The 22,761-nt window shown below is 39.1% G+C and overlaps 2 protein-coding genes and 1 long non-coding RNA gene across 3 annotated transcripts; 2 read left to right on the forward strand and 1 right to left on the reverse strand.

The window, feature by feature from the left end:
* The first annotated feature begins 3,984 nt into the window (after nucleotides 1-3,984).
* LOC146487641 (uncharacterized) lies at nucleotides 3,985-22,275 on the forward strand. Its single transcript, XR_014868317.1, has 5 exons — nucleotides 3,985-4,077; nucleotides 4,477-4,572; nucleotides 17,011-17,105; nucleotides 21,064-21,167; nucleotides 22,238-22,275. It is a non-coding gene; the product is annotated as an uncharacterized LOC146487641 (long non-coding RNA).
* LOC146487642 (uncharacterized) lies at nucleotides 4,715-6,998 on the forward strand. Its single transcript, XM_085129977.1, has 2 exons — nucleotides 4,715-5,247; nucleotides 5,797-6,998. Exons 1-2 carry the CDS (start codon nucleotides 4,730-4,732, stop codon nucleotides 6,950-6,952), a joined length of 1,674 nt encoding a protein of 557 aa, XP_084986103.1. The 5' UTR covers nucleotides 4,715-4,729; the 3' UTR covers nucleotides 6,953-6,998.
* LOC146487643 (uncharacterized) lies at nucleotides 7,144-13,607 on the reverse strand. Its single transcript, XM_085129971.1, has 6 exons — nucleotides 12,129-13,607; nucleotides 11,201-11,270; nucleotides 10,539-10,972; nucleotides 10,026-10,383; nucleotides 8,874-9,303; nucleotides 7,144-8,451 (listed from the first exon to the last, which is right to left on the reverse strand). Exons 1-6 carry the CDS (start codon nucleotides 12,452-12,454, stop codon nucleotides 7,430-7,432), a joined length of 2,640 nt encoding a protein of 879 aa, XP_084986097.1. The 5' UTR covers nucleotides 12,455-13,607; the 3' UTR covers nucleotides 7,144-7,429.
* Nucleotides 22,276-22,761: the final 486 nt, after the last annotated feature.

Here is a 22,761-nt window from a genome sequence, read left to right on the forward strand (position 1 = left end):
TTTAGCCTGTTTTTTACTTCCCCTCTCCCCACCCCTCATCTTCCACTGGCATTTTTACTTTTATCCTCTTTATCACGCCAGCCTGCTGCAATTTCTTAACATTTTTTTTACTGTAATGTTATTTTTATATTCAAACGCTCAAACCCTCCTGGGATGAAGGGATGCTGCAGGAAAGAACAAATATTTCATTTTCCCAAATTTGGAGCTGCAGGATGATGATGTTCTTTTCAACTCCCCCTAACTTTTTTGTATTCCGAATGGGTCAGAAAAAAATGTCAGGAAAAACAATTTGAAAGAAGACGTTTTTACCGTTTTTATCATAAAAAACAATAGCACAGTAATGAACAAACAATAGAAACAATGGAGCCTATCCCTGAAACAACAGAGCTAAGTAAAATACAGGTCCAACGGATTTAGAGGATGCCATCTTGATAAACAATGCATGTGTCACCATAAAGTCAGTGTGCTTCATTACTAACAGCAGATAGAAGAGTTATAGATTGATCAGTAATACTGATTAATTTTTAACTCTTCTATTTGCTCTAGTTGCAGCTCCACTTCTTCAGTCTTCTCTTTGAGCCTCTGAATTAAACCAAAACAGAGGCTATTTGCATTCAATCGTAGTAAACCTTTAGGGATCATGATACAAATATTCTCCTATTTTTGAAGTAAGGCCAATGATTGTCTTTGTTACGGGACATATTTCAGTAAAAATAGATTTCACTCAGTTTAGAAAATATCGGAGCCTTTGTAACCGTCAAGTAAAACCGATAGGTGTTTGAACACCCCGCGCTGTTCTTTCGAATGAGAAATGACCTTCAATTTGTAAAGGCGCGAAAAGTAATTTCTTTAGAATTTGCTCCATTTGTTAAGCTTACGCAAGTGAAATTGAGTTGTCGAAATGCTATTGGCTACGGGTCTTATATGAAATGTTCTTCAGTAAAAGTTCTGGAGTTCTACCTGTAAGAGATTGAGTCAAGATCTGCATTAAACGCAATGTTCCTGTGAAGAAGATCTGGTCCACTTGACGTAAAAGATCCCGGTAGGTAGCAGGGCACCTCTCGCTTAGCTACGGAGCTAAAATGCCCCAAAAGCCCCCGTTATATTTAGTGGAGAAACCGTGGTATCAAGTGGATCCAAAATTTTCTTCACTAACAGAACAACGACGAACAGAAACACCCGAGAAACGGAATGGAAAGGCCAGGCTCCCTCAGAGACGACACTACTCCTAGTAACCACCGGACCAAAAGAAACTGCAACGAGGATTTGCGTTATAATTCCAAGTTAATAAGTAGAACAGAGACCAGGACTTGTCACCAAAAGAAAAAAAGGAACAAAGGACTGTACTTAACATAAGCAACAAGACAGCATATCCAGGCAGTTTTGCTATTCTTCCCCGTACAGAGGATAGGATTATCTCCGTCAACTTCAGTATCTAATCATTGAGGAGCAAAGTGGAACAAGAGTAAACAGATTGAACATTTCAAATGAAAGTTTTTTTAACATACAAACAGCAGCCTTTAACTTAGTTTGGTTCTTGAAATTGTCGGTAGTGTTGTCGTTTTTAACAGAAAACGGAGTCGTATTCTACCGTTTTCTAACGAGTCGCTATTTTTATGACATTATTTACAGTATTTATAGCCACGAGTGCAGCCGTTTTATTATGTTTACTGAGGGCCAAGAGTAGCCCACGTTTCCAGGACGTAGAGAGTCCATGTTTCCTTGTCATGAATGTTTGCTAGATTCATGTAAATGAAGAATTCAGTCGCCACATAAGTTTGAAAGGTATGATACTTTCCGATCGTTTGAGTTTCAAATGAAATTAAGGTTTGTTTATTTGTTAAGAAAACTGAATGTGTAATGTTATCTTGTTTTCCGAACTTTAAAGTTCAGGTTCATTGCTTTATTAATACCGCTGAGGACAGCTGAAACTAAGAAGGGACGGATGTAATGGGACATTTTTCAGTAAAAATAGATTTCACTCAGTTTAGGAAATATCGGAGCCTTTGTAACCGTCAAGTAAAACCCATAGGTGTTGAACACCCCGCGCTGTTCTTTCGAATAAGAAATGAGCTTCAGTTTGTAAAGGCGCGAAAAGTAATTTTTTTAGAATTTGCTCCATTTGTTAAGGTTACGCAAGTGAAATTGAGTTGTCGAAATACTATTGGCTACGGGTCTTATATGACAAATGTTCTTCAGTAAAAGTTCTAGAGTTCTTCCTGTAAGAGAATGAGTCAAGATCTGCAATAAACGCTATGTTCCTGTGAAGAAGATCTGGTTCACTTGACGTAAAAGATCCCGGTAGGTAGCAGGGCACCTCTCGCTTAGCTACGGAGCTAAAATGCCCCCAAAAGCCCCTGTTACATCTTTCAATCAAGCGTCAAAAAGCTCAAGTCCACTGGTCATTATTACCAGCAGATCCACCTTTGCACAAAAGTTTTATTCATCCTTATAATAGAGGATCATTTCAGTTGAAAATCTGTTTCAAGAAAAAAAAAAATACTTAAGAGGATCTACATCAGTTATCAAAGAATGAGTAACTGATGTCAATTTGAATCATACTATTAACTACAGTCGAACCTGTATATAACGGCCACCCTCGGGAATTGAGGAACTGGCCGCTTAATACAGGTGGCCGCTTAATACAGGATCAGTAAAAATACTCACTGGGCGTTGTCTAATGTCAGTTTTTATGGTGTATCATACAAAAACATTTCATGCAAGGAAACAGTAGGACAATCAACATTCTTTCAAGAGATCAATACTTTAAACAAGTTCAGTGCCAACTTGTAACTTAATGGTATAATATACGTAACATTGTGTAAAAGCACTGTGTAATAAATTGTCCTCTACTCTTGTACGGTGTACAGTACTGTATTTCTAACTCACTAACTTACGTGACTTGCAGTTCACAACAAAATATCTCATTCCGTCATTTCATAGTTGTTACGATCGAAGTGGAGTTATAACGGCAATGTTGCTAATTAAAAGTAACACAATATATAATAAAATTCTTCACGTTAAAATAGGAATACGGTAAGAATTACAGCGACTTAAATAAGTGGGACACGTGCGTTTGGCACCTCGGAATTTGAAACTTTTGTTTGTAGAGCAAGTCGTTGACTGTCGGCACTCCCAGCGACAATTTCTGTTATCCATGGTACTGTGCATATGGCTTTTCTATTCAAGGGTGGCCGCTTAATACAGGTAAAAATAACAAAGAAAGACAAACATGGGACTGCTGCAAGGTGGCCGCGGCCGCTTAATAGAGGTGGCCGCCTAATACAGGTACCAAATACAGCGTTTGTATGCGCGAAAAATCGGGACTTTAAGAACTGGCCGCTTAATAGAGGGTGGCCGCTTAATACAGGGCCGTTATATACAGGTTCGACTGTATGCTTAAATCAAATACTAAAGCCGCTGTTACACGTTGAAAGTTTTAGGTGAAACCTATGTGCAACGGCGGACGAGTGGTGATTTTTCAACTCACACTGAAGTTGTTTTTTATCTTTCTACCAAAGGCTGCCACCAGTGCACTGTTTATATTCTTTGCGATTCTTTTTGGATTCTTTTAGCACAGGGGGTGCACAAAAGTTGTGAAAAAGAAACAAATTAATAAATTATCGACTTACGTTGTTCGTTTCTTGTGGTTTTCTATAGTGCTCATTTGCATACAATTTACGCGACAGCACTAATGTCGTGTACTGAGTTGTGCGCGAGAGGATCTGAGCTCACACTGTAAACCTGCAGTCCGGAGGTCTTACAGCATGTACTTCTGAACCTTACAGAATATATAGAGGATATTACATGGCCACGCGGAGATACGAAATTTCTCTTCGAGTGTTGTATGTGAATATAATTATTTTTTAAGTGTATATTCAGGAGGCTCCCACTCAGCCCCCACTCCCCCTACCCTCAACACGTCAACCTCGTTCCCGGCTTAGCCTCGTTCCGATTTATATATATCGTCACGGCCGAGCTCATGAACCGTTCAAAATCAAGACATCTTTTCTGAGTGCAGGGCTCATCTTATAACATTCTGCTGTTAAGGTAGAAAGGTATGGCTTTCCATCAATGGTGAGTATAAGTTCGGTGACATTATTACCTCGCTGGCTGATACACATGCCTTCGGTTTTCTGATTTTGAAGTGACAATTTCTGGCGGTACCTTCCTGGCACATTCTTTCTATCGTTGAGAGCGAAACGAAATTTAGTCCCTTGCTAAACTTGCTGGCTGCAAACCCTCTCAGAATTCTGTGTTATTTAGCCGATTTACGTGAATTTTCTAGTTGTCGTTCGACGAATTCTCAGGAATGGCCGAAGAGATTCCACGCGGACAGTTCTCGATCGATTGTGTGACAGTTGGTACGTCACACCAGCTTACAGCGAATTTCGCAGTGCAGACTTCTGTTCTGGCTTTTACCCAGAAACTGTTTTTTTTCGATGAAGTTTACCGACGTGCTTCTTTTATTTGCAGGAGAAAGAAGCCATGACTACAAAAAATACAATCAATTGTAGCGCACAAACAAGGTGTGATCCAGGTGTGGACTAAAGCAGCAGCAAGCAGGTGCAGGTAATAAGCTTATTTATAACATAGCTAGTAAATTCGTGCAATCTCGTTCCCAGAGCCCACGTGTCTTTTGGTCAGCGCCAAGACACGGAGCTCTGGAATAATCAATTTCCGATGCCAAGATTTTAGGAGTTCCGGTTACACTGCGCATGCACGGCCAATGCGTGCCCTGGTTAACAATATGGCGTCAAAAGGAGATAAAGTCGATGTGGATGCGTTCCATAAAGGCATACAACACGCACTCGAAAAGCTAGGAAAACCGAATTTGACTTTGAAAGAACAGCAATACGAAATTTTGAAAGCGGTTGTGATGATGAAAAGAGATGTTTTAGCGGTTTTACCTACGGGTTTTGGCAAGTCACTCATATACCAAAGTTTGGGTTTCATCTTCGATTTCCTGAGAAGTGATTCCGATTCCCAACACGCAGCTATCGTTGTGGTTTCGCCGCTAAATGCCTTGATGCAGGATCAAGTGGAAAAGTTGATGGCCTATACGAATGTATGCGTCATGAAAGCCAGTACCGATTTGACTGATTCCAGTTCTGACCTTCGACAAAGTGCTCAGATAATTTTCGCTCATCCAGAGGTGTTTGTGCAGAGCCAGGTCATGAGGGACAAGACTCTCCAGAAGCGTGTTCGAGCTATAGTAATCGACGAAGCTCATCTAATAGAAGAATGGTAAGTTAAGGTGTTAATGACGAGTATTCAAAAGACGTGAGCGTCAACCCAGCTTTGAGGTGGGAACTGATTAATATAAGCTTAAAATTATACGTGAACAGTCCATTCAATTTTTACGAATATCTCTATAAATAAAGTATTGAGGAACATGATTTGGACAATTTTTTTTTGTAGTTTTGTTGAAGACTCAAACGTTAACACTTTATGTGAGGATGACAAAGAAACCTGTGAAGTCTTACTAGGCGAAGGGGAACTTTTACAGGCATTAAAAACTATGGAATCCAATAAGTGACCAGGGGCCCGTTTCTCGAAAGTCCCAGTAACTTACCGGGCCCGATAAGTGTCTTTGGCGATAAATGTTTCTCAACCAAAGTAAATTCTTGTTAGCTTTGAATACTAAATTTTAAAATCTTATAATTCTATGAAAACATTGGCCAAGTACCATGTCTGTAATCACTTTACAATCGGTGAAAAAACGTACACTTATCGGGCCCCTCACATTCAAACACAAATAATGTCTGACTCCCCAAATATTTTTTGCTCAAACAGGAAAGACTTCCGTCCAGCGTATGCAAAACTTGGAGTCCTGGGAAACTACTTCCCTCAAATACCCATTGTAGGGCTTACCGCCACTGCTAACTGTAAAACACAAGGTATTATCTGTGATTCCCTTGGACTGTTTGATCCAACAATCATCAAAATCAATCCAGATCGTGAAAACATCTATTTTGCATCATACACAAGAAAGTCAACTGGTGATGCTAAACTTTCAGAAGTTCTAGAACCTCTCGTGCAGCAGCTAAAACAGGAACGACAACAATTTCCGCTGACACTTGTTTATTCCAATTTGGAAACCATATCTGACTGTTACATGTATTTCAGTGAGATGCTAGGTACAGAACAGTATGAGCCACCCGATGCTCAACCTATTGCAAAGAATCGCATGTTTACATTGTTTCATGCTCAATACCCAAATCATGAACACCAGAGAATTATAACAGAGTTGGCAAGTGGTACCTCCAAACTGAGAATTCTCTTTGTTACTGTTGCATTTGGCATTGGTGTAGACATTCAGAACATCAGACAGGTAATACACATTGGCGTTCCATATACAATGGAGGAATATTTCCAAGAGGCCGGACGCTGTGGAAGAGATGGCTTGCCCTCAAAGGCATTAGTCTACTACAATGCCTATGATATATCTCAGTCAAGAACCAACATGGCTGATGTCATGCGAGAATTTGTTACAGCAAACAAATGCAAGAGAGAAATTATTCTGAGGCATTTTGGATATGAAACTCCCAGACGAAGTCTTCCACAGCATACATGCTGTGATTACCATCGAGAGACCTGTGACTGTGACACCTGTTTGCTGTCAGATGTCTCAAACCTTTACCTGGCAAGTCCCTTGGAAGATACCAGTGAAGCAGAAGTATCACCTGTGGATAATCATGAAGCATTATCTAAATCAAAGGCTAAAAAGCTACGTCAAGATTTAATTGACTACCGGTTGTCCCTCCATGGCTCTGGGAGATCTTGTGTTGGTGGAGTTACTCTAGCCACTGGATTTAGCATACAACTCATAGATGCAATTGTGAAGAATGCAATATGTCTAACCTCTGTAGAGAGAGTTATGATGGACTTTCCTGTGTTTAGTACTGCCCATGCTAAAGCAATTTATAACATTGTACAAAAATACCGCTGATACTCTAATTTAGTGGATCACAATAAATTCTTGAGTGTGTGCAGTAGTCTAGAAGTTTGCTTGAAAGTTTTTGACTTGGCTCGGTCAACATGATGCTTGCTTACAAAATGTCTTGGTTATTGTATAAAACAAATAGATTTAATTTTGCCGTGGGTCTATACTCCATTAGCCAGCAAGAAGAGACAGAGAAAGGAAAACTATGGAACATGGGCAAGCAAATTCAAATATGCATGGATGATCCCCATGTTCTGTCTCTGTACCAACTAAACATTCATACTGTGTGCATTATAGAGATTGGAACCAATAGTACTTCTAATAGTCTCTTGGTGGAACCCAAGTTTATGTATATAGGAACTTCAGAATCAGTAAGGCCCAATTTATCCTGATGCCATTGTGTCATAATGAAACACATAGCTTTAGTAATTTCTATACATTATCACACTGAAGTACAAGGGTACAGTATTAACTGTCTTTGAATCACATATCATCCTCATTTGCACTTTCTATCTCATAGTCACTAACATCTTCGATTAGTTCTTCATCATCTTCTGTACTGGCATCATCACAATTGGCATGATAGTTATTTGCTAACCGTCTCTTGTGCCTTGTGAGCCAGGAATGCAGTAGGGCTACATCAAGTTGGTCCAGTGGACTCTTGCTAATGGTTGGAAATGATCGGTGAGCTCTGCCAGGCTGATTACTAAAAGGTGCTATGTTGTGAAAGAGTGTAATCATCTCCTCAATGTCCTGTACTGTGCTGGTGTGGGTATGTGATGTTGAATCTGGAGGAATGTCACTGGTTATGTCATAACTCTGGACTATCTTGTTCAAACCATATGCAGCAGCACTGCTTCGTTCCACAGCCTTTAGGGTCTTGTTGCCACACATGCCTTTCAAAATGACTTTGTAGTGCTTAATAAGCATTTCCATCCTGAGGTCATTAGCACAGTTATTTCCAGCACCCCCCTTCACATTGACAAACTGACCATGGGTTATCCGGTGTGCCATTTGTTCGGTGTAGAGACCCTTAACACAAGTAATCAGCCTCATTGCTTCATATGCATATTTCATACCATGCTTCCTTGATCTAAAGTACAGCATGAGCAGCTTCCAGTTGATGAGACTTCTTTCTCCATCACCCTCTTTCTCTGTGTCATTGAGCTGCATCAGCATGACACCTAGCTGTATGCATTGTAATGCATAATTCATTACCCTGTCATCGGTGTCAGGTGGAATATCAGACATCGGTGAAGGTAGCTCGGGTGTGTTCTGTTCACTAGAGGTTTCTTCCCGTCTTGCTCGTGGGATTGCCAGATGTTCTCTTGGCCACAGGACTACCTGCCCAATGCTGATTATCCCTGCTGCAATTTCTTCAACAGCTGCCACAAGCACAGGAACAGTCTGCCCAGTTTGTAGACCTTCAGCCCCAGCAACTTGCCCAACTCCAAGGACCTCATAGCCATTTGGTAGCTTTGGTTGTACCATTATAACCACTTGACCTTCAGGGTATTACAAAAATAGAATAAGGGTTAGGTTATGTGTATTATAGACTGCTGAGAGGATGAACAAGGGGCTGTTTACAGAGCTATCCATAGGATCCAAAGTTGGTACAAGCAAATTCTACAGATAAATTATTCCTTATTTATGATCAATGCAAGTGTCATTAGCTTAGTGGACAAAATTCAATTCAATAATTTATTGGATGCATAGTGTCATCTCCACACTTACATGTAGTACACTAAAGCCTGGCAAAACTAGATAAAAAGTATGGAAGATAAATCAGAGGGTTTTAAGGCTGTCTGCATATTTGAAATATGTTGAAAAGGATGCTTCGACTACACGTAAAAGCTAGTGCCATAAGTGGACAATATCATACTCTGGTATCAGTGCATTTATACGTACATCAGTAAACCATATGTACCTGGTGCCAAGTTTGGAGCCACAGTCGTAGCAGAAGTGGCAGTTGCTTGTTGGTCAGCAGGACTATTTCTCTGTTCATGCTGCTCTCTCCAGGCTTTCTCAATGTCAAATTCCACAAAAGCAAACTCTTCTACAAACTTGCCAATTATCTCCTCAATAAACTTTGTCTTCTCTTCATCTCTGGCCTTCTCATCTAAGAGTTTTATCTTAGTGGGTGTTAAGCCATCAAGGCTATCTAGACCCGCCCAACTCATAAACGCACAGCACAAGTATGCCTTAGTAGCACACAGCATAAGGTTCTCAGCACTTTGGTAGTTCTGTTTCACTTTGCTGTACACATTGCTCATATGCCACTGTTGCCGCAAATGGTAAAGTGTGCCTGGCTCTCTTCCTGATATGGCATCAGGCTTGTACAGCTGCTCCCAGATGTACTGTTTGGGAGAACAGGAAAAAAATTTGACAGAGTAATAATTAATGTAGTGTCAAGGACTTGATCGAAGTCTAATTATGTGCTCATTAGTTCTGAGAAATAATATTTTATAGATTAGGGGCACTTAAAAATATCAGCATTCGACAAAGGTGTGTAGGAGCTGACATGCAATCTCTTCAGTCTTGCCTGTTAGCTATATGTTTGTTGCATATACAGATGCACGTACAGTTTGACTGTAGTTTCTGGCTTTCACAAGGGAAATGAATATAAGTTACTGTAATGCATAGTTAAATTGAGTTTGTTCATGATAAACAATCAAATCCTAATGGACTGCATCACACAAAAATGACCGCCTCATACCGGCAGGTGCAATAAAAATTGGGGGAAATGGGATTCCTGTGTATACGAATGCTTTGTGGCATTTTACCAATTTTTTTTTGGGCCTGGGTACGAGGCAGCATAAAGTACCCAGCAGGCATGTATTTATCAACTAAATGTACATTTTGCACATTCTCATAAATAGCAAGAGCTCATTACCCAGTGTCTGTCAAGTGTGGTTTGGCATACATGTATTTTCAGCAACAGACAAGGTTTTAATGAAACAGTTAACAAGTCACCATTTGTAATTTTGAATAACTGCATTCTCATTCTCTTTTTGTTGTGGATCTTTTGAGTGGATCTTTTTCTGGTTGATATATAATATATAATATTGTAAAAACTTACCCCAAGAAATGACTGCTTTGCATGCCATAAGGTGGCATTCTCTGTAATGTTGTCAAAACGCTCAGTGTGTAGGTCACACCCCATTCTTGTCTTCTTAGCCCCTGTCACTCGTTCTCGTCCCAGTAGGTCACCGCATAGGGGCACATTCACATTTTTTAGTACTCTTTCCCTCCTGGCAGATTCTTCCTCAGCAGAGGTCCCAGGTGGCACACGGGGTTCATCATCAGGAGCGTACACTTTCATTAGGAAATCTTCAACATATTCCAGGTACTGGACAACATCTGCGTGTTTGTTCTGGTTGTAAGGGACAATTGGGAGACCAATTATAGTAGACTTCTTTGCCATCTCTTTGGAATACCTATATATTGCAAAGGGTCAGTGAATTAAATGAAAATTTCCTTTTCTCCCCTGGTTTGTCTGCTGTCAGTGTATAAAACTTACTGTATGCAGTTCTTCTGAAAGAAACACTACAATAATTTTAATAACACAACCACTATAAGCTTGAACAATTACCTGTGTGGTATGTGGATGTTAACAGCACTTTTTAGATGCTTCAGACAAGTGAAGAACTGAACCAGAACCCTGGCTACCAATACCGTGAAGTCGCTCTTCAACTTCAACAGCTCATCCTCACTAAGTAGGTACTCAGTGTTATTGAACTTGTTAATGTCCGCCATACGTGGACGAGTGTTGTCAAGATGGCTAGATGGGATCCTATCAAATGTGACATAGTGCCCTATCCAGTGCATATCTGAATTTCTGTGGTTCTTTAATATGATGTTGACAAGGACAATAAAGTCTAGATTATCAAATACAATGCGAAGGCTGCCGTTGGTTTGAAGCACTTGCTTAACTTCTGATATGATGTCACCACCAACGCTGTCCATGATGTTTAGTAAACTGTCCCTGCTCTGTGTGACACCAGTCTTATTCAATCTCTGAAATGTCTGAAATTGAAGGTTCCAGTTAAAATCTGAGAATGGAATTTTCTTCACATCGACAGTAACTGAAATATTGTATACACCAGTAGAGTGATTTTGATTTTAACTAACCCATTTAGATGTTGTAAACTAAATATTAATGTAAGGGCATCAACTATTTTATGTGAAATATCAGAGAATGACAGGACTGGTGAGGACTGTTATCAATGAAGTTATTATTATACAAATGCCTACCTTCTTAGATGCATGACCAGAACCAAGGACAACTGCATTGACTTTCTGTACTAAGGACAGCTCCCTGTTTCTGTAAGGATCAGTAAAATAATCTGTTTGAATTTTTTATTCTGTGTTTATATTCTGTCACTCGGTATCTTGCATGAACTAAAATACTGTTTGTAGCTATGCCTATTGAACGATTAGACTTGCAGCCCGAATGGGCTACGATTCAAATTGAGAGTGAAGGGTCAAAATTCTTTTAGTATCAACCAACTAGTTGGTCATGTATTTTTTACATTTTATGTAAAAAATTATTGAGGGAAGTGAGGTAAGTTATTTACTTTTTGTCACACGTGGTGCTACTAGGTGGCATGGTCTGTCACTAATAGACCTATTGTAGCATAGCCAATCAGAATGTAGGATTAGTAATAGACCACTAGTTTGTTGATATTTAAATTGAATTAAGGATTGTAAATGTGTCAGTCTTTTATTTAAACAATATTTGCATTCAATATTTGCCCCAAGAAAAGAAGCTCATTGGGAGGGCTAACTTTCATTGACCATGAAAAATTATGTAACATAAGACCCTCATAAGTAGCATTACTTATTGTGTCATCATCCATTGTAATACCAATGTATGTGTTGTGGTTTAATTTTTGGGGGGTTGAAATTTTTCAAACCAGTTTATTTTTTATTTTCCTTTATGCAGTTTTCATTACCATAATCTGAGACAAAGGGAAATAAAAGTCAAACTGGTTTGAAAATCTTTAAACCAAAAAACCTTTTGAACCATAACATATGTACCACCCACTCTGGGAGTGATAGGATATTGAAACAGTGGCATAAATCAAATTGTGATTGAGGCATTAGCATATTTAACAGCAAGGTTAAACATGAAGTACTGTGGCTTGGGAAAAAATACAGTTGAAATAGTATTTTACAATACCTGGTATTCATAAGCACACCATAGGCAGTACATATCCTTGGTACCTGGCTGCCATCTGCTTTCACATTAGGTAATGCCACAGCTGACAACATGTCCAGTACATCAGGGGCTTTTTCCTTCATTTCAGTCAGGATAGAGATCCACTGAAATTTGTTTAGTTCCTTTTGACTGTCCTTTGTCATTCGAAGAACAGATGGATTTTCTTTCTTCTGACACAGCTTTTGGCACTGACTATCAATATCTTGCAGTATGATAGCTTTCACGCAACTCTTAATAAGTGGTATTTTCATCATGGTTTCTGCCAGAGCTGGAGGTGATGATGACATTATCTTTGCAACCAGTTTTTCTTTTTCATCTGGTGTAAGCACCCCAATAGTCCCTGTATTAGGAGGCTCAGCAACCTGTTGATATAGATTTGTGATGGTTTGAATCACGTGGATTGCGGTAATGAAGAGAAATCTTGCATTTAATTAAATATATAATGATGCACAATGGAAATATTCGTATTGTCGATTCAATTACAGTACTCTTGTCTTGTGTACATTTTTGCAACTGGAGATTTCTCCTCTGTTTATTGGTATAAAAAAGAAATCATTTGTCAAATAACATACCGTGTTCTTGTGGAGTCCAGAGCTAGAGAGAATATCAACTCCTTGTTTTCTGTCTACGCCAGCCTTGTCTACAGATTTAGGTTTCAGAAATTCTGGCAAATTTCGTGTGGCATCAGTTGACTCTTGACGCTCCTTCTCGTTGCGTACAATGTCGTTGTCAGCCCTTGGTAGCGTGGAATCTTTATCAGAACGCTGCATAGTTTGGAAGGTAGGTTTGGGCGCTATAGGTGTAAGACCAGTAGTGGAAGAGCTCGCCGACTGAAACCGGCAAGCCAGGCGAATCTTGACAGGTGGCTTTGCTACATGGTCTGGTCGGGTTTTCTTGCTTGCGTGAGCTACTGAAGGCGATACTGTCGGACCTGATGGGCTTTCTTCAAGCTTCTTCTCCCTCTTTATGCGTATATTCGCTGAATGGTAGGTCCTCTGTTTACCATCGGACTCTTTGCAGAGAGTTCTGAATTCTTTAAATGCCGCAATTTTCCGAGCACAAGACCGACATACAAACTGTGACAATCCGTCATTTTCATTCCCTTCGAGACCAGTAATTTCATTGTATCCTTCCATGATCGCTTCTCTCTGGGACTTTTGGCCGAAAAGTGAAATGGGGCGATCATTAGAACTCAAGGGATTACAGCAGCAGCGACAAATCTTCGTGTTTGAAACAAGTTTATTTGGAGTTTTTTGCGCCATATTTGTAAATTCGCGCTCAGCTGTTCTGATGTTGTTTACATGCAATTTTACTTCCGGGAGTTTACGCATGAGCAGTTTGATAAATCGAGTAGCCAATCAAGATCGTTCCGGAAATTGATTATTCCAGAGCTCCGTGTCTTGGCGCTGACCAAAAGACACGTGGGCTCTGGGAACGAGATTGAAATTCGTGCAATCAAATTCAATTGCGCGAGCGTGCTTCATATTCCTATTGTGCACGCTGATGACGTCAGCAAACAAATGCCTCGAGACCTCGGTGAGCGACTTTCTCCATTTTGCATTCAAAAACGGGAGAAATCTTCAGCAACACGTTTAACTACAGATGACAACAAGGGAACCAGCTGATGAAGAAGCTCTTCCCACTTTTTCTTTGGGATTGGAGTTTTTAACTCCCGAAAAAACCTAAAGAAAAGGAAAAAGAGAACAAGGCCCGTGACATCGTGTCTCGCAAAACTATTAATTTTCAGGCGCCAATTTCGCTTTCTCAGAGGGAAAAGACACCTTTTCGAAACGATAAACTGAAAGAAAGACTGCTAAGGAACACTCGATAGTTTCAAAAGCGGAAATGCGATAATTAACGGCGAAGAAATTGTGCTTTAAGGAGATATTGTTGTTTTATCCAGCCGACGATCAGCAAGCGGACATTTCAGATCATTATTTACTGATTATACGCCACGAACTTTCTTGGTAACGTTCGAGTACTTGTGGGAATTCAATTCACAAGAAATTACAGGTTTGGTTGTGAATTTGTACTTAAATACTTTTCTAATTGAAAGCTTCTTCGTATTCCTAACAGTTTTGTTGCAAAATTTTTGAAAACCGTGCACACGGTTCGATAAATTCACTTCAAAATGGACTTGCAGTTCCTTCAAATCACTTGCGCGTTCATCGTCTCGGATTAAAAATTGTACGCCTTTGCTTCTTAGAACAAAGACTTAATTGAATAAATTTTTCATTTAGGGAAGCTTCAATTGTCTGTTTTCTTTCTATTTTCATTCTTGAGACGTGACAACTGCGTAAATCTTGCGTAAACAAACCGACATGTCCTCGCAAGCGGAAAGAATTCTCCCATGTAACGCGAGGATCAAATTTTTAAGTTTGTTTTCTGGAAAATTTTCAATTAGCAACCAGTGTATTTTATTCCATAATTAGAAAGTTTAACTACTGTAGACCAAAGGGGTGTTGCCTTTTTTACCCTGTAAGATGTGTATTTTTACCGAACATGGGGTTGTTTATTGCCATTTTGCACATTGGCTGAATGCTTGGGAAACCTCTGGCCAACCTAGAATCAACGGGTTTAAAAACTACCGCGTTGAAAATGTTATAAAACAATTGATTCATGCGTCAGCTGTGCATTCATCGAGATATGAAGCACTTGGGAAGTTTGGAGAGCACTCAAGAAGCTAGAGTTGCTCTCGGCTACGCCTCGAGCAACTCTTACGCATCTTTCGTGCTCTCCAAACTTCCCGCGTGCTTCATATCTCGATGAAGCACGCTGACGCATGAATCAATTGTTAAGTATGAAGCTTATGTTGTGTTAAAGGATCCTAGTCAGCTACGCCATTTTGCACGGAATGCCCTCAGGGCAGGCCGTGTCTAGGTTTGGGTTGGGTATCTTTTTTTTTTCTTCTTCGTAGCCACAAATCTGCTCATTAATTACGCGGGATGCCCTGAGGGGGCATACCATGTCTAAAAACGGGTCGATTTTTTTTTCTTCGTCGTAGCCACAAATCTGTACATTAATTTATTCATTAAACTCTCCCCCCTCCTACTCGGGATGTATTGTTCTGATTGTCTTCAACAACAGCAGGCCAATCAAAATCCATTCTTGTCGCATCTATCGCGAGGAAGGGGACCCACTCACCCCTACCTGTGTGACGTCAATGCATCATTTGATATATTTATTAAAAACTGATTAAATTTGCAAAATCACAGCAGCAGACAAACAGCTAACTGCAGCCGAGCAAATGAAAACAGCGAATGACCTTTGAGCGAGCAAAGCGACGAAAACAACTGCATGAAAGCGTCACAGCGTGTCCCTGCTAGAACTCCTGGGCCGCCCCTGTGACCACTGTGAGGGAAGACTGCTGACCCGCATTGTTTCGAGCTTAACTTAGCCTAAATTTCATTTAGCCACATTAAAAACTGATTAAATTTGTGGCGCCATATTGTTAACATGTTGTGGACTCAAGTGTGCCGTTTTCAAACAGAAATTTCACCATTTTGAAGCGGTAAATCGAAAGAATAACTTCTGAGAAGCACTCGACATCTAAAATGGTGGAAATTGCAGATTTCCTGGCTAAGGAATCGTGCTTTGTTTGACAGTCCCGAACCACTTGCGTTGGGAGACTAAAAAGAGGTCATTGAGAAGCTTACGTTAGCGTAATGGAAATTCCGATATTTCCCGTGAGAGCCTTTGTAGCGTAACACGAGAAACAACATAACGCGATCTTCGTGACTCAAAATATTCCATTAGCAAGGATAGTTTTATCAATTGGCGAAGCATACAGTTGGAATAAATGAATTAGCCCCAGCATCTCGCGTACATGCCAGTATAGGCATCTTGTTTATGCATTAAACTCTGTCCTCCCCTAGTAAGGATGTATTGTTCTGATTGTCTTCAACAGAAGCGGACCAATCAAAATCTATTATTTAGGCACATATCACGAGAGAGGGGACCAATTCATCCCTTCCTGTGTTACGTCAAATCATCATTTGATTTATTCATTAAACCTACATTAAATTCTGCCCTCTCCCAGAAGGGATCTATTGTTCTGATTGTCTTCAATAAACACGCCCCAATCAAAATCCATTATCGGCGCATATATCACGAGGGAGGGGACCCACCTATCTCTACCTGTGTGACATCAAAGCAAATCATCATTTAGAAGGTTGTTTTCGTTCAATGGGGGCCACATGTATGAATTTAAGACTCTGATCTGCCGATTTGAGAAAGAAAACAAACGTTTTTCAAGCGGTAAATCAAAATAATAACTTCTAAGTAGTACTCGACAGTTTAAATGAAGGAAATTGGGAGAGTTCACAGCGAAGAAACTACACTTTCATAAACAGACCGAATAATTCAAAGCGAAGGAAGCCAGACCAGTTCAGTGGGGTCATGACGTTATTACAGAGTTATTCCCGGTATAATTCCCAGTAACACAACAATAAAATATCACACAGTTTCTCTGAATAAAACCATTCAATTATTTCAATTGCAAAGGGAGGATAGTTTTTAAATATCTGCGAAACATATAATGGGGGATAAATGGGGCTACATTAAGCTTTCCGTGCCGATTAAGGGCATCTTGTTTCGGAGGGAGAGAAGCGACAATCAGAAATACGTCTGCTGTTCGCAGGCTAACTACGGGCCGGCGGTCCATCGTAGTCATAGAGTAACCAAACTAACCGAATTTTCTCGGTGGATAACCTACCAAATCGAACTGAGTAAGTACTAGCTAGTGTGCTTGCCTCCATTTTGTACGTGTTTTGTCATCTTTTTCTCTTATCAATTCATAATATTATATACGTGTGCCAGTTTTGAGACAACTTTGTCTTTGTAGGAAAAAGAACTGGAAAAGTGAAACAAAAATTGTATCTCTCCACAACAAGGTGGGACAATTTGGAGGGGTGAGCTGGACAGCAAGGACAGGATTAGGTACTGTAAAGTTTAACATAACAACGTTAAATTTAATTACTTAATAGGTTGTAATCTGTTATCCAACACCATTCAACTGCTAATTTAGTTGTTGAATCCCGTTTAATTATTGGTATCTCTCACAAAATCTCACAGTGTGGTTCCAGAAAATATCCATATCCCCCGATGATAGGTTTTCCACTTTAGACCCCACCCCCCTTGGAATTTCCGTTCCAGGGGTTTCTTTGAAGACCCCCTAGGAATTTCCAACTTTTCTTTTTCACCTTTGCAAATAACATATTTTCGTAATGATCTCGTAATGATGTTGCACATCAAATATACCATGCTGGATTTTAATTTATCAAGTAGAATTTGAAGAACTTTGAAAACTCAGTTGAAAACTGACTGTGTGCAAACAAATTGAAAGCCACTCTGCTAGCTGGGTGATCTTAGTAATCAAAAAGTCACAGAAATGTTGGTCCGTGGATTCACGCCTTGGCACTTAATAGTCATCTCTGTACTGAGTTCTTGAATGAAATGAATTTGAGAAAGAAAACAAGTTTCTGTTTTCAATGTTTTTATGTCAGGTTTTTATCAAATAAACCTTGCCATTTTGTGTCCGACGGAATTCAATCTTGAGTGAAATATGTGGATGAAAATTGGCCAATAATGTAGTCAGATAGTTGAGCTACGAATCAGTGTTTGCAAATTTGAATTATTCTTTACATTTGCAGTTTATTTTCTGTGGGCTTTCCTAATTATTTGTTATCGCTACGATGTAACTTTAACTGTTATTAAAACAAAATAAATGCCCTGGCAAATATATGGGATACCTTTTTTCTGGGAATTGTGTTGGTAACCAAGTTCTATGCTGATAGTTTTCTTGTGCTGTTATCTAGTGGACTTAAGTCTGATATTTAAAAACATGTTATCTTGGATTCATGTTATCTTACTCTGGTTTAAAATTTCAAATTGAAGAACTGAGGGCATAACTGACCCAAATGACATTTCCAAACACCTTTCATTGTTTTAGCTCAGATTCACTGAATTTTTTGCATGTGGCCTTGATTTCTTCTTTCAGGAAACGTTGCTCCAATGTTTTATCTGCTGCTTTGCACTTTGTTTTGTGATAAAAATGGAAACTGTACCCATAATTATTGGTTTGTATTGCACATCAAGTGCAGCAGAAAAAGGATTGGAGACCCTGTATGGACTGTAGGCTTTTTTTTACTTTCGCTGTTGCATGCTGTCTCTTGGCTAACAATCAAGTACCTCCTGTGCTGCGTGTCAGTCAAACAAGGTGCCTTTAACCTTTTTTTAAGTCATACAAACTGCTGGAGGGCTCATGTTAAGTTAGACAAGCTAATTATGTGTATGAGTTGTTAAAAAGTCAAACACTTTCCTTGCAAACATTTTTGTCATCCAAATAGGCTTTTGTGAGCTAATTTTTAGTGAAACAGGTCCCTTGCAGCATCACCCTTTCATGATATGCAGTCCTTATAGCTCTGGACCTTGCTTTAGCCTAACCCTAACAATCCTAGTGTTAACTCTAACCCTAAGGTTTTTATTGCAAAGGAGTGCATTAAGCAGCAGATAAAGCATTAAAGGAGCAACATTTCCTGAAGGAATTAATTTTAAGGCCACATGCAAAAACTCTGGTGAATATGAGCCAAACATCAAGAGGCTATCTGAAATGCAACATACATGTAGGTCAGTTATGCTCTGTGCTGTGGCCTTTATTTGTTATTTCTGCAGTGTGAAGTCATTAGCAAAAGTCTAAACAGTTTTTCATGAACTGGCTAACCTGCATACATTTATTTACTTTCACTAAAATCTGAGAAATAACAATCTCACCCAAACTGTCACAAAGCTGTCAACCTGGTAAGGGATGTCATTGTGTATTGTTTTTATATAGTGCATTCTGGTAGGTTACACAGTGCAGTCTGGTAAAAAGCTTTTTTTTTTCAATTCAAGATTTGTTCTAGCTTTCTTCTCTAAATGTGAGCTTACACTGATGAATTAATGCATCAATTCAGTTAAGATATTTAGCCATTCAAAAGTTTCAATTGTACCATTTGAAATCTTTCGAACGGTGGGAGTCATGACTTTTTGGACACCTGGGGAAAGGTACCGAGTCATGTTCATTTGAATGCCTAGACACTGCCAAAATAGGCTGAGGATGTTTGAAATGAAAGCTTAAAAGAAAAAATAAATAAAATAAAGGCAGTAAATGGCTGCATGTGGCTACTGCTTTATTTTTGTAGAATATTGCAGTAAAAAAAAAATCTTGTATAGAATGCAAAGGGGTAAATGAACAGCTCTAGTAGTTAATGCCAAAATTGTGGCAAATGGAGGACTTGGTTAGAACTGAATTTGTTGGTTAATATAAATTGGGACTAGGATATGATCGGTTAGACTAGAGGTTGTACACTGGACACTTGACAGGGCGGGGGACAGGGCAGGGAGTTAACGCAAATAGAATTGGTGATTTCAGACAAGATTGCTTCTGTAATAAATTTATTCCAGAATGGAGACCAAACAACCATCAAGGTTTGTTTATCACTGAGCTCACAGTCTTGTATTTACGATTGAAAGTCAGAGTAGTTTCTAATTTCCTGATCGATTAAACTTTTGAGCTCCTGATATTGTTTTAAACTTTAGATATTCTGGTATTTTAAAAACCTAGTCAGCTGTATATTTGGCATCTGCAATATGAATAAAGCAACAAATTCAAGTTTTCTTGCTGAATACTTCAGCTTTAAAGATTGAATGTTTTCCGAAGCTGGTAAGCAGAGTAGCAAAAACAACTTCCTCTTGCAGGAGGCTCCTCAGGCATTCTATTTAGTAGTTCCTTACTGAATCAGCGTCGGAAAAATGGTTTAGTGTATTGCTCAAGACAAAATGAAACTCCCGTTTGCATAACTCAAAGGGCCATTGTAAGCTTTAGCCATATCGCATTTTTCTTCTGTGTCAACAATGCTTGTATGTTGAAACTGTCAAAATTGACCAATCAGAGGCTGGGTATACCAGAGTCTTGTATACTGGAACAATCTTTTGTTGAGAATAAACACAAGCGTTCTTGAGTCTTCTCTGCCCAGTCTCTCTTCATTTTTTTCCCCATGTAATTTTTTTTTGCACCTGTCCCCGCTATCTCAATGCCTGGGACAGGCAAGTAAGATCCCCATCTTGGAAGGGGAGAATTGTGATTGTTTTGTGTACAAGTTGTTTTACTAATGGCCAGCTTGTTAGCGTCTTCAAATAAAACGTGTAAAAGGTTGTCTTTTAATAATTTTTGGATTGAAAACAGTCTTTTTGCAATTTTAGAGTAAGATGTAAAGAGTTCAAATTCTTGTTGATTTCCTGCATGATTAATAAATTGCTTACTTGTCAATTCTTGCGCTCTCCCTACTTGTGTAGATACAATCCAGCTACAATTAATTACTTTATGCACAATCAATGGCATTTATAAGTTTTAGCCTTTTAAAGCATATATTCAAGACTCCTCCTTTTGATATAAAATTATACATTAGAGACTTCAATACACGGCAATTAGACTTTACTTAAAGTGCTACTACAACAAATTTTGCATGTCTTTGAAAGTAGATGTACTTACAACAACAACAACATTATTTATTTGTACAATTTATAAACACACACAGTTACTTGACACCCAAAATAACTACAAAGCTAAACTAGTTGGGTGACCATCATTTATCAATTGAAAAAATACAAAGTCAGGAAAGAGGCTTAATACTGCTGTTTCGTTAGTTTTTGTGTGGCTTGGTTGTATTTTTGTATATTGAAAAGGTACTGGTTTTGTGACAAGTAACCTTCTTTTCACATTGGATCTTCAGGGGGTTTTGGTGGAACTCAAATCAAAGACTACCAGTCAACCCTTTTTGCTTGGCTAATTTTTTGTTTGTCATAGAATCGTATTTTTATTCGAAGTTTGGGATGTAATATACTTTTCTTTTATCAGGGGGAACACTACGTGTACATCAAAATAAGCTTTGATAAGTTAGGAGGTTGATAGGGCCACTGCATATGCCAGGACTGCCCCTACAATCGCAAGAGATAGATAAGGTATTGTTAACTTTAATTGTCATTAATTTGAAAAGGTTCTGAGATATTCTCATGTACATTGCAGTTGCTAATTTTGCCCTTAAATTTTGTTGATTTTCTGTGTCCTGAACTTACATTTGTTTCAAGGACTTTATGATTGGGTTGGGTGGGTCCCTTATCCCATCATATCTTTAGCTACCTACCTACCTGGGTGAGTTTGCTACCACCCCAAATTATTCACTGGGTGTGTCTGCTACTGCCCAAGGGTTTCTGTCTCCATTCATTATATCTGGGTGTGGCTGCCAACCGTCCAAGTTTCTGATTGGGGGTTTCTGTCCACTAACCGCCCCACTTAGTGGTTGTGCTTGGGGTTTGTGTCCACTAACCGCCCCATTTATTTTGCAGGGTGTGCTCGCTAACCACCCATTTACCCCTTCCTGGGTTTGTCAGTACCACCCACATTCGTTGTTATCCTAGGGAGCACCCATTGTCCATAGTCCCATTTACTGCCAGATTTGTCTTGTTGTTACTTGAGTACACTAGGGTGAAGTTGTTGTTAATGTACATGTAATCCGAACATGACTAAATTGCTTGATTTGTTATGATTAATTTGTAGTAGTGTCTGGATTTAATGTAAATATTATGGACTGGTTAAGAAAAAACAATTTTTATGAGTTTTATCAGGGTTATCATTAGGTGTTTATTGGGCCTTGTAAAAATATATGTTTCTTCTAGGAGATGACTGGGGATGAGTCAGTAATGGGTGTATTGATTAAGGTTAAATACCTGGGTCCTCAACAGACATGCAGACAACTTTCTTGGCATCCTTCTGTTTTCCCCCCTCCAACCATTACTTTTACTTGATGACTTTTCATGTAAATAAGAAATAAAAACGTTGATGCATACATTTTCTTCCCTTTCAAGATACATGAAGTTGAAACTCGACTTTGAAACAGTTATGTACTTGCATGTAGCGTAGATATATAGCGTGCACTCTGGCTAAAATTGTCTACCGTTTTTTGTGGTACAGTAGATACTACTTGCAATAATTTATTATTGAAGTCTAATTACTTATGGCTATTCTTGTGTAGAAATCTTGTTACGCGGGCCATGAGGCACCAAGTTAAGGTAAGGGTTGTGTTCTCTTTTTTTGTGTGTGTGTGTTGCGATTGTCCAAAGACTTGATATATGACCAAACGACGTGTCAAATGTTAGAAGGCATATGCAAGACAAATGAATAAAAATTCGACTTTTGGAATTCATGAAGAAAAGTACCTCAGGAAGTCTTAATGAGTACTTTTAACTTATTTCTGCCCAGACCTGAAAATATCCGCACTTGAATAGTGATATTTGCGAAAGTTTGCATTACATGCGATTGCCACAATATTGGACAGTGTAAAACACTTGAATGTGGCCTACACGACATATTTTTTTTGTCATCGTTGTTTTGATTCAAGATGGTAACTTGCTATGTTTCTTAGTATACTGAGATTCGCCTTCATATTGCTATATTATTATATGGCTGCTTCTGCTAGAGCATGAACTGGAGTTAATGTTTAGCTCAATTGACCTTAGCTTAGCAACATCCTGGAGTGAAGCACACGCTTTCTCCACT

Source organism: Pavona decussata, unplaced genomic scaffold (genome assembly GCF_977016875.1).
Source record: "Pavona decussata unplaced genomic scaffold, jaPavDecu1.1 SCAFFOLD_14, whole genome shotgun sequence".
NCBI lineage: Eukaryota > Metazoa > Cnidaria > Anthozoa > Scleractinia > Agariciidae > Pavona > Pavona decussata.